Source organism: Labrus mixtus, chromosome 19 (genome assembly GCF_963584025.1).
Source record: "Labrus mixtus chromosome 19, fLabMix1.1, whole genome shotgun sequence".
Taxonomy (NCBI): domain Eukaryota; kingdom Metazoa; phylum Chordata; class Actinopteri; order Labriformes; family Labridae; genus Labrus; species Labrus mixtus.
Genome location: NC_083630.1, coordinates 23,619,338 through 23,634,925, shown reverse-complemented (window position 1 = coordinate 23,634,925; position 15,588 = coordinate 23,619,338). Strand labels below are relative to the sequence as shown.

The 15,588-nt window shown below is 44.4% G+C and overlaps 2 protein-coding genes across 3 annotated transcripts in view; one reads left to right on the top strand and one right to left on the bottom strand.

The window, feature by feature from the left end:
• Positions 1 to 4: 4 nt before the first annotated feature.
• nphp3 (nephronophthisis 3) overlaps positions 5 to 15,588 on the bottom strand; it is a 39,450-nt gene continuing 23,866 nt past the window's right edge. Inside the window, exons 38-47 of the mRNA XM_061065101.1 lie at positions 14,598 to 14,736; positions 14,288 to 14,395; positions 13,511 to 13,609; positions 2,885 to 2,954; positions 2,202 to 2,287; positions 2,029 to 2,100; positions 1,648 to 1,802; positions 1,396 to 1,512; positions 443 to 552; positions 5 to 348 (exon numbers count right to left, since the gene is read on the bottom strand). Coding sequence (XP_060921084.1) covers positions 234 to 348; positions 443 to 552; positions 1,396 to 1,512; positions 1,648 to 1,802; positions 2,029 to 2,100; positions 2,202 to 2,287; positions 2,885 to 2,954; positions 13,511 to 13,609; positions 14,288 to 14,395; positions 14,598 to 14,736 — 1,071 coding nt within the window. The 3' untranslated portion in view covers positions 5 to 233. The remainder of the gene's footprint in view (positions 349 to 442; positions 553 to 1,395; positions 1,513 to 1,647; positions 1,803 to 2,028; positions 2,101 to 2,201; positions 2,288 to 2,884; positions 2,955 to 13,510; positions 13,610 to 14,287; positions 14,396 to 14,597; positions 14,737 to 15,588) is intronic.
• ackr4b (atypical chemokine receptor 4b) overlaps positions 5,474 to 15,588 on the top strand; it is a 393,880-nt gene continuing 383,765 nt past the window's right edge. Inside the window, exons 1-2 of one of the 2 annotated variants that reach the window (XM_061065093.1) lie at positions 5,474 to 5,620; positions 8,235 to 9,540. In XM_061065093.1, coding sequence (XP_060921076.1) covers positions 8,248 to 9,360 — 1,113 coding nt within the window. In that variant the 5' untranslated portion in view covers positions 5,474 to 5,620; positions 8,235 to 8,247 and the 3' untranslated portion in view covers positions 9,361 to 9,540. Of the gene's footprint in view, positions 5,621 to 8,234; positions 9,550 to 15,588 lie in introns of both variants that reach the window. The other variant, XM_061065092.1, reaches the window with a different exon arrangement.

Genomic DNA, 15,588 nt, shown 5'->3' with positions numbered 1-15,588 from the left:
CACGTCTTCTTTTTGTTTTAATCAGAAGTGTTTAATGAGACAATTTATACAAAGTCAGTGTAGATTATATACAATCATGTTTATTTTTTGCGTAAAAATTACCAAAGATTTTTAGAAAATGCTGAGGATTCATTGCAGCTGGTTGCTAGGGGCAACTGAGGGCGAAATCACACTATCTGGCAATGTGTTTGACCTCCGAAGTCCAGCTCATTCAACACTTCCTGTCCACCACTCTACAGTTTGGCCTTTTCCTTTTTGAGTTGATCCCTCAGCTCGAGCCCGGCGATCGAAGAGAGGTGCACCTCGTCCGGCCCGTCAGCGATACGAAGAGTCCTCACATAAGAATATCTGACGGAGAAATATTCAAAGTATTTTCATCAAGAAGGACGCTCATGTCATGTTCTCATCTCTCTAGGAGTTAAAAAAAAAAAAGTAATCTTACATTTGTGCAAGGGGGACATCTCCGGACACACCTGCTCCTCCGTACACCTGGATAGCGATGTCCACCACCTTACACGCCATCCTGGCTGCTGCCACCTTTATCATCGCAATCTGAGAAGAACAATTATAAACAGTACAAGAAGATTATATAATGTGGAAGATTTAAGTGAGCTTGCATTATTCAGTGGAAAAACAAAACGTTTTTTTTAACAACCAACAATCCATTCAATGCCAATAAGTAAAGAGCTCCCCGATGAGGACGGACTCTGCTCCCGCTGTGACACCTCACAGGGCGAGACAGAGCGCCACTTCCTGACATCAGGCAGTGAGAGAGAGGAATACTTCCCCCTAATAACATGTAAACCTTGAATTTGAATACAAGTCAAACTCCTGTATCTCCTGGGAGAAAAAAACAAAAAACTAATTGTGAGATTATAGAAGCAAAATGTATCAAAGTGTCAGAACCAGAGGAACCTGAACACACAGGTACATACACAGGTAAGTATATGCATAGTATGATATTATATATATATATAATGAGTGTGTAGGAGCCAATTCAGTGTGTGTGTATTTATGTATTGTATTTCAATGGGTTTGGTTTATGTTTGTTATTTATGTACTTAATTTGGACACTAGGTGGTGATAATTGATCATTTGGGTTAATTGGTCAGGTGGTTGGTTGAGTGTTTATATGTCACAGGTGAACAGGAAACGTGGGCATAGGTGGTGGGAACATAACACAACATAACAACAGTATAATCTCGGAAATTACAACTCATCATATCATCATCTGTCTGCTTCATATGTGACAATAAACTGGAACATCAGAAAGTTATTTAATTTTGGACATTTGTTTATTTTTTACGCGTCAAGAACTTTCCATACACCTGTGCAAGTGACTAAAAGCAAGGTAAGAAACGGAGGATGTTAGATAGTCACTACAGAGTGCGTTACCTGTTTGCGAGCAGCGCGGCTGCCGACTGTATCGAGAGCGTGAGCGGCCTGTAGAGTCAGCAGGCGGGTCTGCTCGATCATGAGACGGCACTCTGCGATCCAGTGAGCGACGACCTCCTTCACAGACGAACAAACACATGAAGGAGAGTGTGTTTACTTCAGCTGTAGTTACAGATCTGCCCACTAGGTGTCAGCAGCAGGAAAGTGTTCCAGTCACTGCAGCGCTGCAACACGAGTACAGAGTCCACTCACATGTTGGTACAGCTTCTTTCCAAACGTGCTCCTGGAGGCCGCTCGCTGGCAGAGCAGCTCCAGCGCTAACTCCGCTGCACCGACGGCCCTCATGCAGTGGTGCAGCCGGCCCGGCCCCAGACGCCCCTGAGCTATCTCGAATCCCCTGCCCTCTCCTGCAAACACAAAAAGGCACAGAACAGGAGGCGTTATTCAAAAGAGGAGGGAGAGCGTGTATCTCTGACCTACTGACCTCGTGCACACAAACTGCTGAGTCGGTGTTGTTTTATTGTACAAACACAATAAAGACATGATAAGGAGCAGTAGATTTTTTATGGCTTTAGCGTGCTCCTTAAGAGGAACTAAAGTCAAATAAGAAAAAAGGGCAATGTCGTCTCTTACCCAGGATGATGTTGGCAGAAGGGACACGCACGTTTTCAAAGTGAACCTCAAAATGGCCGCCATGGATGGCATCTGAGCGTGGAGACAAAGCAAAGGGGATTTTTGTTATTTAGTCAGGAAAGCCTAGCAATAATGTTTGAATGCAAAAACCGGAAAGAAGGGATGAATCTCACCGTCCTGTCCAAACACAGTGAGCGGTCTGACGAGCTTTACACCCGCTGTGTCCATGGGAACGAGGATCATGCTGTGCTGACGGTGTCTGAGAAACAAGTTTAAAACTCAAGTAAATGGATAAAAATACATTTTCTACAACAACAACAAGTTTGCTCTTGTTTAAAAAAAAAAATTCTCACACCACTGCTGCTCAGAATCTGATTTATCTGTATCTCTCTTTGGGAACAAAAAACAGGTTGGGTGTGTGTGTCTTGTTACATTATTGACAAAAACAAGTAGAAAGTGTATTACATGTTGTGGGTGTGGTTCCCTCAGAGCTCGTTTCATTAACTTCTTAAACGCCTGTAACTGATGAACCGGAGATTAAGAGATTAGTTCCAGTCACAACAAGAGTCGGACCATTAAATTGCTTCATTTATTTTTGAAGCAATTTTAAAAAAAGGACGAGGTGGGAGGGATGTTTAAAAAGCACGACAAGTCAAAGTCCATGTTAGTTTGAACAGTAGCACAGTGGAAGATAAATGTGTTATATAGCCTCATAAGAGGAAGTCAAAGGTACACTCACAAGCAAAGATTCATTTCAATCTAAAAACAGAAAATTCTGGGCTAAATGAAGGGAATCAAACTTTCTTAACTACAAATTAATAAGCCCAAAAAAGTGCATGAAACATCTTCTCCTGACCTGCTGCTGACATCTTGCAAGCCGCTCCTGCACATCACGATGGCCACTTTGCATTTTGCATTGCCAGCACCTGCAGAAAAGTTACAAATACTTCTCCGTCATTTGAAATTAAAGGTCACATATCCTCCTCCTCCTTTTTAAAAAGTTTAAATAAGTCTCAGAGCTCCTCTTCAACATGTGTGTGAAGTTTCTTGTTCTAAATCCACTCTGATCCTGTATTTGATCATGTCTATAAACCCCTCTATTTCAGCCCTGCTCAGAACAGGCTGTTTCTGTGTCTGTACCTTTAAATATGTAAATGAGCTGTGTCTGACCACGCCCCCTCTCTGGAAGGGCTTGGGTGTACTCGGTCTTTCTCGCTCCATGTCCTATTGTTTACGGTGAGAAGGCAGACTCAGAGGGCAGAACAAACACCTAGCTGTGGGAGTGTCACCCACCTGGGGGAGGGGCTACTGCCCTTTGTGATGTCATGAAGGGAAAATCTCCAAACGGCCTGTTTGAGCACACATTTTCTGAAAAGTGGAGCAGGCAGAAGATGGAGAGAATGGACTTTTCTCATCATTGGGGGTTTGTAGACAGACTAGAGACACATGTTAGAGATTCTGCATCATGTGTCACCTTTAATGTTTTGCTGCTGGGTGCAACACTATAATTGCTGTTAGGGTGAGCAAATGTTCAGAGTCTGACTCTGTCCCTGACTGTGCCATAACCCCGCTCTGTTTTGAAACAATGTGTGTCACTTCCAGGGAAGAGGACGGATCTGATGATAGATTGATGACTCGGTCAGGGCCAGCTGAGGAGGACCAGCTGAGGCTGATTTTCATTTCCTGATTCTTCACTTTGTCACTTTGTGGAGGAACATTAACATTTAAGTTGTTCTGGATAAAATGCAGAAACATCCACTAGAGGGCGTCGTCATATTGATTTGTTTAACAAGACACCACACAGACAGGATACAATTAAAGTAAGAATTAAAGACTTGATATATGAAGTGAACCCGGTGATAAAGTCTGATTCTTTGGAATGTCTCTGTTTGGGAGTCGACTCTCACACAGTCACTCTCTTGTCCTTGAATCCCGGAGGCAAAGACAGGGTGACCAATGGCCTGCCTTCCTGTCTCTGCGTCTGTCCGAGTGGGAATACTGTTCCCTGAGGACGGACGGAAACATGTGGGCCGCAGACAGCCGCAGACGTTGACAGTCAATATTCACAGTTATGAGAATCCCAGTAGGAGTGCATGAGAACACTTCACACACACGCAGTGTGACAGATGTTCAAAGTGTTTGAACTCCTTCTCTGATGGTGGAAATTTAAACAAACATTTGATGATTGAGCTGGCACAGCTGCAAAGCAAGCCAATTTGACACCGGCCTCCACCCAGGAACAAATCAAGGAGAGCCTGTTTCTCTCCGGGCAGACGGAGTCTTTCTGTGAACCTTCATGAGTGTCTCATTGTCCGTAACACGAGGTGAGCCCAGCCGTGCCCGAACATGTCCCCGAACACATCCCTATCACTACAGGAATTAAAACAACGCTTCCCCTGTGATCCGGCTCATGAGAATGTTGACAGCTACGTATATCATGTTTCTGAATTAAAAAACAAGCTGCTCGTCGGCTGACAAAAGTAAGAATGAGATTCTACAATTCACTTATCAGACTCTTTTATCCAAAGCGACGTACATCAGAGAGTAAGAACAACACAAGCAAGGATCTAGAAAAAAGGGAACAATGTCAGTAAGAGCAAACGATCAGCTTTGAGTCTGATTGGACACACAGGTGCTGACAGGAAGTGACCAGAGGCAAAGCACAACATTGAGGGCAGTTCTTGAGAGCTCTAATCAGTATAGAAACCATCTTATAAGTCGTCGTTATCAAACAAAAACCATCGTCATTACCATCATCATCATCAATAATATGGAGACCATCATCATTAAGTTAGTAGGTATTCATGAAAGAGCTGGGTCTTTAGCTTTTTCTTAAAGGTGCAGAGGGACTCTAAGGAAGCTTTGAATAATGTGACACTCTAAAAAAAACAAAAACAAGAAACCAAAACCGCTCAAACCGGACATTTCAAGTCAGAGCTTCTTTATTCCTGTGAACCCAAAGCACTTTAACAAACCCAAAAACGTTCCAGAAAAACCACATCAAACAATGAGCGCTGAAAAACAGAGAGGCATGATGGGATGTTAATTTATACCTTCCTCCGTTCATGCTTTATTTCCCAGCACAGACAAACACAAAGGGCCCCCTCCCTGTCAGATATCAAGAGTTCACAACTCATCTGGGAGCATCTCCTCCTCGTGCCGATCTGTCTGCACACAGACATAAGCATGTAAGGAATTTTGTATTTATTCTTTGCAACACAAGTAGTTCTTAAAGACGCACGCTCACAGACGCACGTGCGCAGAGAGCTACGTGTTTGGAGAGAGGTTTTCCTTCCCACTGAGCGCGGAGAGAGAGAGAGAGAGAGAGAGAGAGAGAGAGAGAGAGAGAGAGAGAGAGAGAGTGGTGAGGGAGAGAGAGAGTGGTGAGGGAGGGAGAGAGAGAGAGCCGGGAGGGAAGGAGGGAGGCGGGCTGAGAGGAAAGACAACACGCCTGCTGCACACACACACACACACACACACACACACACACACAGCCCTCATACTCTGGATACACAGCACACAGTCTGTGTGTAATCGCGAGCATCAGTCCCATCCTCACGTTCACTCATCACACTGACGGAGCAGACACAAGGTAAGAGAAGAAATCCTCTTATCACTAATATTTCTTATGTGAAAACTGTTTTAAAAACTGTTTGATATCTGCTTCAGGCAGGTTGATTTATAGAGCACATTTCAAAATGCTTCACACACGACACACACAAAGCATCAGGACGGAGCGGAACACACACACACACACACACACACACACACACACACACACACACACACACACACACACACACACACACACACACACACACACACTTCATGTGCCAGCTGATTGATTTGTTAGTTTTTGCATGGAGTAAAGTTCGGAGCTCATATTTTGTATTCATCATCTCGTTTATTTAAAGTAAATAAACGAGATATCCGATTTTCTTTTTACAAAACACACACACACACACGCGCACACACACACACACACACACACACACACACACACACACACACACACACACACACACACACACACACACACACACACACACACACACACACACACACACACACACACACACACACACACACACACACACACACACACACACACACACACACACACACACACACACACACACACACACACACACACACTCCCCCGGTGTCCGTTAGTGAAAAGGTTTCACGTCTCACAGTGTACCAGTCAAAGTCCAGTTCAGGATCTTTATGACATTATTCAAACCCTGCTGAGTGTTGTTTATCTCCTCTGTGTTTGTTGTTTTTCTCTGGAGCTCTTAAAGTTATGTTTTTATGATTGAGTGATTTTTTAAACTCATTGTGACATAAACTGAATTTAAATGTGTAAATAAAAAAGTTGATCAAGAACATTGATATAAAGTTAAAAACGTGAGCATTATGAATAAAATGATGTTTTTTTTACAGCCATAACTTTCAGCAACACGCCTTTCTGTAATAATATTGTCAAATATGAATCCTATATTTACATTTATGATCCTTTATGAGTTTATTTATTTAAAACAAAGACAGGTATGCAGCCTATAAACTGATGCATCGAAGCGATTCTAAACTAAGTCACACTGTTTGACTGTTCAGATTCTAAGTGTGAAAACTAAACAACTTCTTTTCAAACATTTCACCTTTACAGTCTTTTTATCTTCCTTTAAGTCAAACACTTCCTACATAAAGATAACAAACTCTCCTCTTACATATGAGCCAGCTGTTGACAGCGGTGGAATACTTGACATTTTTTCCGCCTGTTGTGATGAACTTCTGCTCCGGTGCCTCCTTCTCCTCTCATAGCAGGTAGAATGACTTCTTATATAAGTGACCTGGACTCTTTTTCCATGAGGAGTCTGCTGCTGTCATAGAGGGTTGAAGAGGGATAAATCAAAAATGATCCTGACCTCTGGAACAATCCGAGCATGACAGCGAGCAATCATATCATCAATCACGTCGTGTGTTTGGCTCTTTGGATATCACAGATTCCTTCAAACTTTAAAGCAACAGGACACGAGAGGGAGGAGATGTTGTCCTGGATATCAGCCCGGCTGTGATCCAGCCTGAGGATTAATAACCAGGACAACATTTCCCCCCCCCCCCCGATTTTAAGATATTAAGAACCAAAGTGCTTCAAAAGGACAAACAGGCAGGTTGTAGAATGAGAAGCAAAGCAGAGATTTTAAGACATTATGTTCTTCTAAAATATGTTTTTTCTAAAAGTATTATTGAAGGGGCGTCGATAGCTTATGTAACACATGTACGGAGGCTACAGTCCTCGTCTCAGCGGCCGTGGGTTCGAATCCGACCTTGGCCCTTTGTTGCATGTTGTGAAAAGACCCAGTGATGTTGTCACTCAGGGAATACCTGTCGTCCAATCAGATCGCTTGGTCGGAACTAACTGTTGTATAATCCTTGTTAGCTCACTGAAGTAAATACAGATGACGTCATGTTGATGTCTAGGAGAACTCCAAACTCTGAAGTCCCACCTCAGTTTGATCATCAAACCCTCAGGAGAGAGTATCATGATTTATTCAGAGGAAAAAAGAATGATGTAATCTGACAGTAACGGCACACACACACACCCTCACACACACACACACTAAACATCTCCTCATCCTCGGCAACAGAACAACAAGAGGAGTCCCTCTTGAAAAAGGGATGTCCTGTTGAATCCAAAAACAAACCAAACACAGTGACAGCAACATCCTGAATCAGGACACAGAGACCTGATCCACATCCCTCACTGCACAGAAATCCTGCAGGACTCGTCTCTTGCTTTGTGTCCATTAAGAATCAGAGATATTGAAACACTACTCCACCACTTCCTCATCAGTGGGCTGCCTGTCCTCCAACAGAATGCTAACTAGCTGAACTCAGTGTTCAGCCTCTTGTCCTGAGAGTTGTGTTCACTGGGATCATTCATGCCCACACACGGCTCAGACGGAACCGGCTCGAGCCACCAGGGAAACCATGCAGGAGAGATTCCTTTGATCCACAGCTCAGAGAGAAACTTCTCCTTCCTGTTTCTCATGGAGAGAACAGTTTACGATTTCACTCTTTTTATGAACTTTTATGTAGCCCGACATTCACAGCACGAGCGTTTCAAAACAAAACATGTTTTCCACATTTCAAAAACAAAATGCTTCCCTCATTTTTCTTTTTGTTCTCTGTTTTTTGTTGTGCAGGAAAAAAGTAAAAATGGAGGATTTCTATGACGACAACGAGGACAGCTTCAACGACAGTTATGATTACAGTTTTGAACACAGCGTCTGTGATAAGGCGGCGGTGCGACACTTCGGCAGCGTCTTCCTCCCGATCATCTACGCCGTGACGTTGGTGGTCGGCCTGGCCGGGAACGCCCTGGTCGTGGCGGTCTACACGTCGAAGGTGCGATTGAGAACCCTGACCGACATGTGCATCCTCAACCTCGCCGTCTCCGACCTGCTGCTGCTCTTCACTCTACCCTTCTGGGCGGCCGACGCCGTCCACGGATGGAGGTTGGGCTCCGGCGCCTGTAAGGTCACCTCCTTCCTCTACAGCACCAACTTCAGCTGCGGCATGCTGCTGCTGGCGTGCATCAGCGTCGATCGCTACCGCGCCGTGGCCCATAATGCATCAGGCAGGAACGGGGGGTCAGGACCCCGGACGAGGAAGCAGTGGCTCCTTGTGTGTGTGGCGTTGTGGGCCGCGGCCGGCTTCCTCGGCCTTCCGGACCTCATCTTCTCCACGGTGAAGCACTCGCACCACCGGCTGGCGTGCACCGCCATCTACCCGCACAGCATGGCGCGCCCCGCAAAGGCCGCCCTGGAGCTCCTGGAGGTCACCCTCAGGTTCCTCCTCCCCTTCTTGGTCATGGTGGTGTGCTACAGCTTGGTCGGGCAAGCGCTGAGCCGGGCGGTCGGGGTGCGACGGGACAGGAAGTGGCGGGCCCTGCGCGTCCTGCTGGCGGTGGTGGCCGTGTTCCTGCTCACCCAGCTGCCTTACAACGTGGTCAAGCTGGTCCGAGCGATGGACATCATCTACATGCTGGTGACCGACTGCGAGGTCAGCAAAGGTCTGGATCGAGCCGTGCAGGTGACGGAGAGCCTGGCGCTGGCCCACGCCTGCATCAACCCCCTCCTGTACGCCTTCATCGGGTCCTCCTTCAGGGGTCACGTGCTCAAGGTCGCCAAGCACCTCGGACAGCGCCTCGGGAGACACCCCCGACCTGTAGGGGAGGAGCCGGCGGTGGAGATCGCACTCAACACGCGCACTCAAATGCAATCGCAGTCCGGTTCTGAAGACCAGGACACCAGCACCTTCACCATCTGAGACTCTAAACATCACAGACGCATTTTACTCAAAGCACCTTTACAAACGTTTATATAACTAGATATTTTATATATCATATAATGAAGACATCAGTACGGTGGCCCTGCAGTGACAAATAGGCAAACACACAAGAAATAAGAAAACACAACGGCACAAACTTCCAACGGCCTCAGGGCGCTGGTGGCGCCTGTGGCTCCTTTCCTGCATGTCATTCCCCACTCTCTCTCTCTCTCCCTGATTTCTGACTCTATCCACTCTCCTATCTCTACATTAAAGGCACAAAAAGCCCAAAAATAAATCTTAAAAGAAAAAGGAAAAAAAAAAACTTCTGCAGTCGACAAAGATCGTCGCTGATTGGATGAACGCACCATCCGTCTTTTTAACCCCGAAGGATATGCTGCTTTCGCCTGTTGATTTATGTATTTTTTAAATTTTATTTGTAAATTTTATTTCATTCAAACAAACAAAGTTAAGAAAAAAAAAAAAAAACATAACATCTCAAATTTAGAATTTTGATTTCAAAACATGAGCGCAACCGGTGATTCAGACTTCACATTCTTTGTTGTCCCACAAGGGGAAATTTGCGTTGCAGCAGGAGCACACAGACGACAAGAAACACAAGGACATCATCACCATAAAACATAATCAGAAACTACTTTTTAAAAATCTCTATTATCAGAGAATATTTTGCCACAATTTGGGCGATATATTCGATTCCTCCTGTTCCACTTCCTTCCTTAACTTTTCTCAACCAAAGGCGTATGAAGCGTTTACTTCCTGTTAAAAAGACGGACATAGCGTTCGTCCAATCAGCGACGTGTTTTTTTTCTGATCTGTCGTTGTGCTTTGCACTTCAGGGCCACCGTACATTAATATCAGAAACATCTCAGTGTCATGACTCTATGTACAGTTTGTCTATATGTACCTGTTAATATGCAGCACAGTATTTTATATAGTTTTAGTATTTTTGTTAAATAAAAAGATTATTATGAAGCAACATAAACATGGTGTCTGAATCTCCAGATGCTCCGAGTACTTCTCATCAACCTCACAGTCTGCTTCTATCACATCATGTGCATCGTGGGCGGCCAAATCAACTCCTTAGAATTTAAGTGCAGCATGAAAGCTGTCTCGATGAAACGGTTAACACATCTACAGCTCCGAAAGAAAAACAAAACATCCCGAGCAGATGTTCAACAGATAGCTCATAGAGGTCTTGAGTCTTAATCCTTTCATTGTTTACAGTTCTTTCCATTTGCAGTACCTGATTAGTCATCCCCTCTCCATCTTAATGTCTTACAGCTTTGATATGTGGGAGCTAAAAAACAAACAAAGCAGACGTACTGTACATGACGGCACAGACAACAGTTTAGGCTACAGCAGGAAAAATGTGAAAATAGATTCATAAGGAAACCAAAACCTCAAACACATGAACCTTGTCTGTGCTTGTGTGAGTGCCTATGCAAAACTAAGACGCCTATGGCTCAGAGATTACAGATTACAGGCCTGGGAATGATTTGGTACCTTGCTATGGCCGAGGGGACAATAAGTCTTAAAATTGCCTCCACACCACAGAGCTAACCTGGACAAATCCAAAGAAGCTCTCATCTTCTTTAAAGGACAAATCTTCAATTAATTCAGCAGACGCTCCTATCAGGAGCCACGATCAGAGAGGAAGTACAACACAAGCGAGGATCTAGAGAGGAGGAAACAACTGCAGGAAGTGCAAACGAACAGCTTTAAGTCTGATCGGACACACAGGTGCTGCTGACAGGAAGTGACCAGAGGAACTGACAGGAAGTGACCAGAGGAACTGACAGGAAGTGACCAGAGGCAGGCGTAGACAGCTGTTCTTGAGAGTTCTGATCAGCATCCTAAATGTCATCATATCATGGTGCGTCCGATCAGACTTAAAGCGATACCGACAGTCACTGGATATGCTAATATCCGATATTATTATTATCGGCTTGCTGATAAATCGGTCGAGCTCTGCTACATTTAGATTACAGTTTTAAATCTCACTTTCTTTGGGATGTTCCATGACACGATGCAGTAATTCAAATGAAGCTATTACAAGCCCTAATGCTGGATGTACTGCGGTATTATCCTCAAGAAATACAGCATGAAAACCACAGACGAGAAGTCTCGACTTTCAGGTGTCATATTGAAGAAGATACTCTGTGATGATGATTAAACAAACAGGGCACAGATCCTCTTTGAGGAGAACACAGTATAGAGCTATTATTGTGGCAAAACTATTTGAATATGCGTACACAGATCCACAAATGCGTAAACTAATCTGTAAATATGTAGACCAATTTCAAAATATTTACTTATTTATTAATGGCAGTGAACTTTTTCAGCTGTAAATCCTGAAAATACACACAAATGATCGCTTACAACTGAGACGGGCCTCTCCATTGGCTGACTTTTGCAACACTCCTGCCGTGCAAGATCCACAATTTCAACATTCATCCGATGAGTCCAGTATCGCTCCACTGTAGCTGCAGGTTCAAATTCAGTTTAAATTTTCCTGAAACAATGACTCACTTTGTAGGAAAAACCCGACAAGATCACTTTTGGAGAATATCGTTTTCCAACAAAAGCAAGCGGGGGTGGCAGAGAGTGTGAATGGACGTCAGCGTTCTTTCCTAACAGAGAGAAATGTTCAAGCTGGCAGCAGACGTGATGGACTGATGGAAACATTCACTTCCCGAGGACAGGAGAAAAGTTAGGAAACAGACTTTGGGCAAACGTGGAATAAGACGGGGGACATTCTGCTCTCTTCTAGGAAAACCTGTTGAGCTTTAACTTTTACCAGAATAGGAAGGAATTCCGTGCAGAATCGACACAAACAAACACAAACACAGCAGACCAATGTTTTCCTCTAAAGTGGAAGTCAAAAACCCTCAGACCACATCTGTCTCTGAGGGAACATCTGGGATGTGTTTGAGTCCGCAGAGACTCAGGAGGTGAGAGAAAGGATAGAAAACACTTACTGGGAAAAATAAATGTTGAATTAATCAGGGCTTAATAAATCGAAATAATAAATCGAAATAATAAATCTAAATACTTGCGGCTTCATTATGAAAACGTTGGCGGCTTTAATTACAGACTCCTTCTTTAGGTCCAAACATTTAGTGTTAGCAACAGGATTAAACAAACTAATTTAAAGTGCTAATCAGCTGATAAAGAAGGGACTGCACGGAGCTATAAAAGTATTAAAATAACTGAGTCATGCATGATGAGTCACAGATGATTGTCCCGAGAATAAACACAGAGAATGTGTGCATGCAGTCAGTTTAGTATAGGGACAACAGGGCGCTGATTTAAAGGGCATTCACATCAACAGTTACATAAACATTTAGTTTAAGGACCTTAGGTCACCGTGAATCACTAACAGGGATGTCTTCATGAGATGGGAAAACGTCCATCAAACTGCGGGCAAACAAAAAGCAAAGTATTCCCTTCAAACTTCATCCAGAGTGAAATTAATTAAATAACGTGTAATGTATTTTTTGAAGTCATAAAAAGCCTTTTAAATGACTCATTCATGGCTGTCTCAGTCCATGTGTTGGCAGTTTTGAGTGTTTACGTCTGTCGTGCTTTGTGATGGCAACGCTTCAATCGCATAGAAACGTTTCTGTTTCTGAGAGATGCTCCCAAGCACAATACAGACCGTAACCTTTTTTAGATTTACTCTATTGTTTAAAGATTAATGTTTGAGCTTTTATGCCTTTGTTTGTCTCGGACAGTAAATAGAGTCGGACATCAGGGAGTACTTATATGTCTCTAGTCTGTCTACAAACCCCCCAATGATGAGAAAAGTGCATCCTCTCCCCGTCTTCTGCCTGCTACACTTTTCAGAAAATGTGTGCTCAAACAGGCCGTTTGGAGATTTTCCCTTCATGACATCACAAAGGGCAGTAGCCCCTCCCCCAGGTGGGTGACACTCCCACAGCTAGGTGTTTGTTCTGCCCTCTGAGTCTGCCTTCTCACCGTAAACAATAGGACATGGAGCGAGAAAGCACTGAGACACCCAAGCCCTTATTTAAACTGAAGAAGAGGAGGAGGAGATGTGACCTTTAAAAGTTGGGATGGGCATTTATCTGAAGTTTTTACAGTATGTATAAAATAAAGAGGGACGTACCGCTGCTCCACCACTTCTTGCCGTTTATGACGTAGTGGTCTTCATCCCTGTGAAGAGTGCACTCCATGTTGGTCGCATCGCTGGAGGCCACATCGGGCTCTGAGGAGAGAAACGCAGCTCAGCTTAGAACATCTTTACACTAAAACAAGAGATCAAGATCATGTCATCACGACTCCCAACCCCCTGCTTCTGCTTCATGGTCTTATTGAATCCAGCTCAAACTTAGAGTGCACTAACATCCACACAGCAGCTGTCTCTCAACAAAGTCAGGAGAGTCAGGCAACTCCTACACAGCACAAGATGGAGGTTCCTGTTGTACGTCATCCTGGATAAATCAACCAAGATTGTGACAAAAAAGCATCTCCACATCAGGACTAATCACCATCTGTGTTTAAGAAAAAACAACCACGGGGAGGTTCACACCCACTGTAATCACCTCTGGCAGCAGCAGACTGTAGTTTCCAGGCAGACCAAATGTGGAAACCAAATGGGAACAGAACCGGGAGGAATTACTCATAGTGAATTAGTGTTTTGCTGCTTTTGCTGCGGCATGAAGACTATCCAAACAATCCTTTTGCAGAGTGTGTAGCAGCCGTGCTCAAATTTAAGATCCTGACCCATCACCGGAACATAGGGGACAAAAAAAAACCCTAATGCTTCATGAGTGGAACTTAACAAAAAAACCTTTAACCTCTCAAATCACAACCCTAACTTAACCCTCATCAAATATGGATTTATTTTGGAAGTGATTCATGAAAACAGTAGTCAGGGGAATACCTGTCATGCAGAAGCAGGAGCGGATCTCTCCTCGGAGCAGAGGCTCGAGCCATTTCTCCTTCTGCTCCTCACTGCCAAACATGTGCAGCACCTCCATGTTCCCTGTGTCTGTGGAGAAGCACCACACCAGGAAAACGTCATGACAGGAATTTTATCATCAACAAAGGCGAGGGTCAGGGGAGTTTTAAATTAATAGACGGCCTTTAAAAAATTGAGAGGTTGTTATGATAAAAAACGGGTGGAAGGGAATTTATCTGGCTGCAGAGGTCATGTGACCCAAACACTCTGACAGGATCGATGATGTTTTTACCAGGAGCCTGGCAGTTGAAGACTTCGGGGGCAAAGAGGCAGCGTCCGGTCTCCTCTGCGATGAACGCGTAGTCCAGCTGACTGAGACCGCTGACTGCAGGCAGGAAGAGGTTCCACAGCCCCGCCTCCCTGGCTCTCACCTGGACACACACACACACACACACACACACACACACACACACACACACACACACACACACACACACACACACACACACACACACACACACACACACACACACACACACACACACACACACACACACACACACACACACACACACACACACACACACACACACACACACACACACACACACACACACACACACACACACACACACACACACACACACACACACACACACACACACACACACACACACACACACACACACACACACACACACACACACACACACACACACACACACACACACACACACACACACACACACACACACACACACACACACACACACACACACACACACACACACACACACACACACACACACACACACACACACAAAGGCTGTTACACTTTACAGAGAATTAATGATTATTTCAAAAGCCAACAGAAGTGATGACGAGCAGAGCCGAAGAAGCTTGAGGCACATGTGACAGAATTTTATTGTGCATGTAGGAATGCAGCGTCATGAGTCATAAGGGAGGGGCAATGTTTAGATTAGATTTGAACAAACGCCTTTGAACCTGCACACTCGATGAGCTCTTGTATAACATTTGTTTTTGTGACTTCTTTGTGACTTTTGATGCATTCCTTTAACGGCATCATTCATTTTGAATTTTGGGGCGCCGGAAGACTAGTGGTTATGTTGCACGCCCTCATGTACAGAGGCTGTGGTCCTCATCACAGCAGCCGTGGGTTAGAATCTGCATGTCATCTGCATGTCATCCACCCCGCTCTCCTCCCAACACTTCCTGTCTCTCTCCAGCTGTCCGATCCAATTAAAGGCAAACAAGGCCAAAAA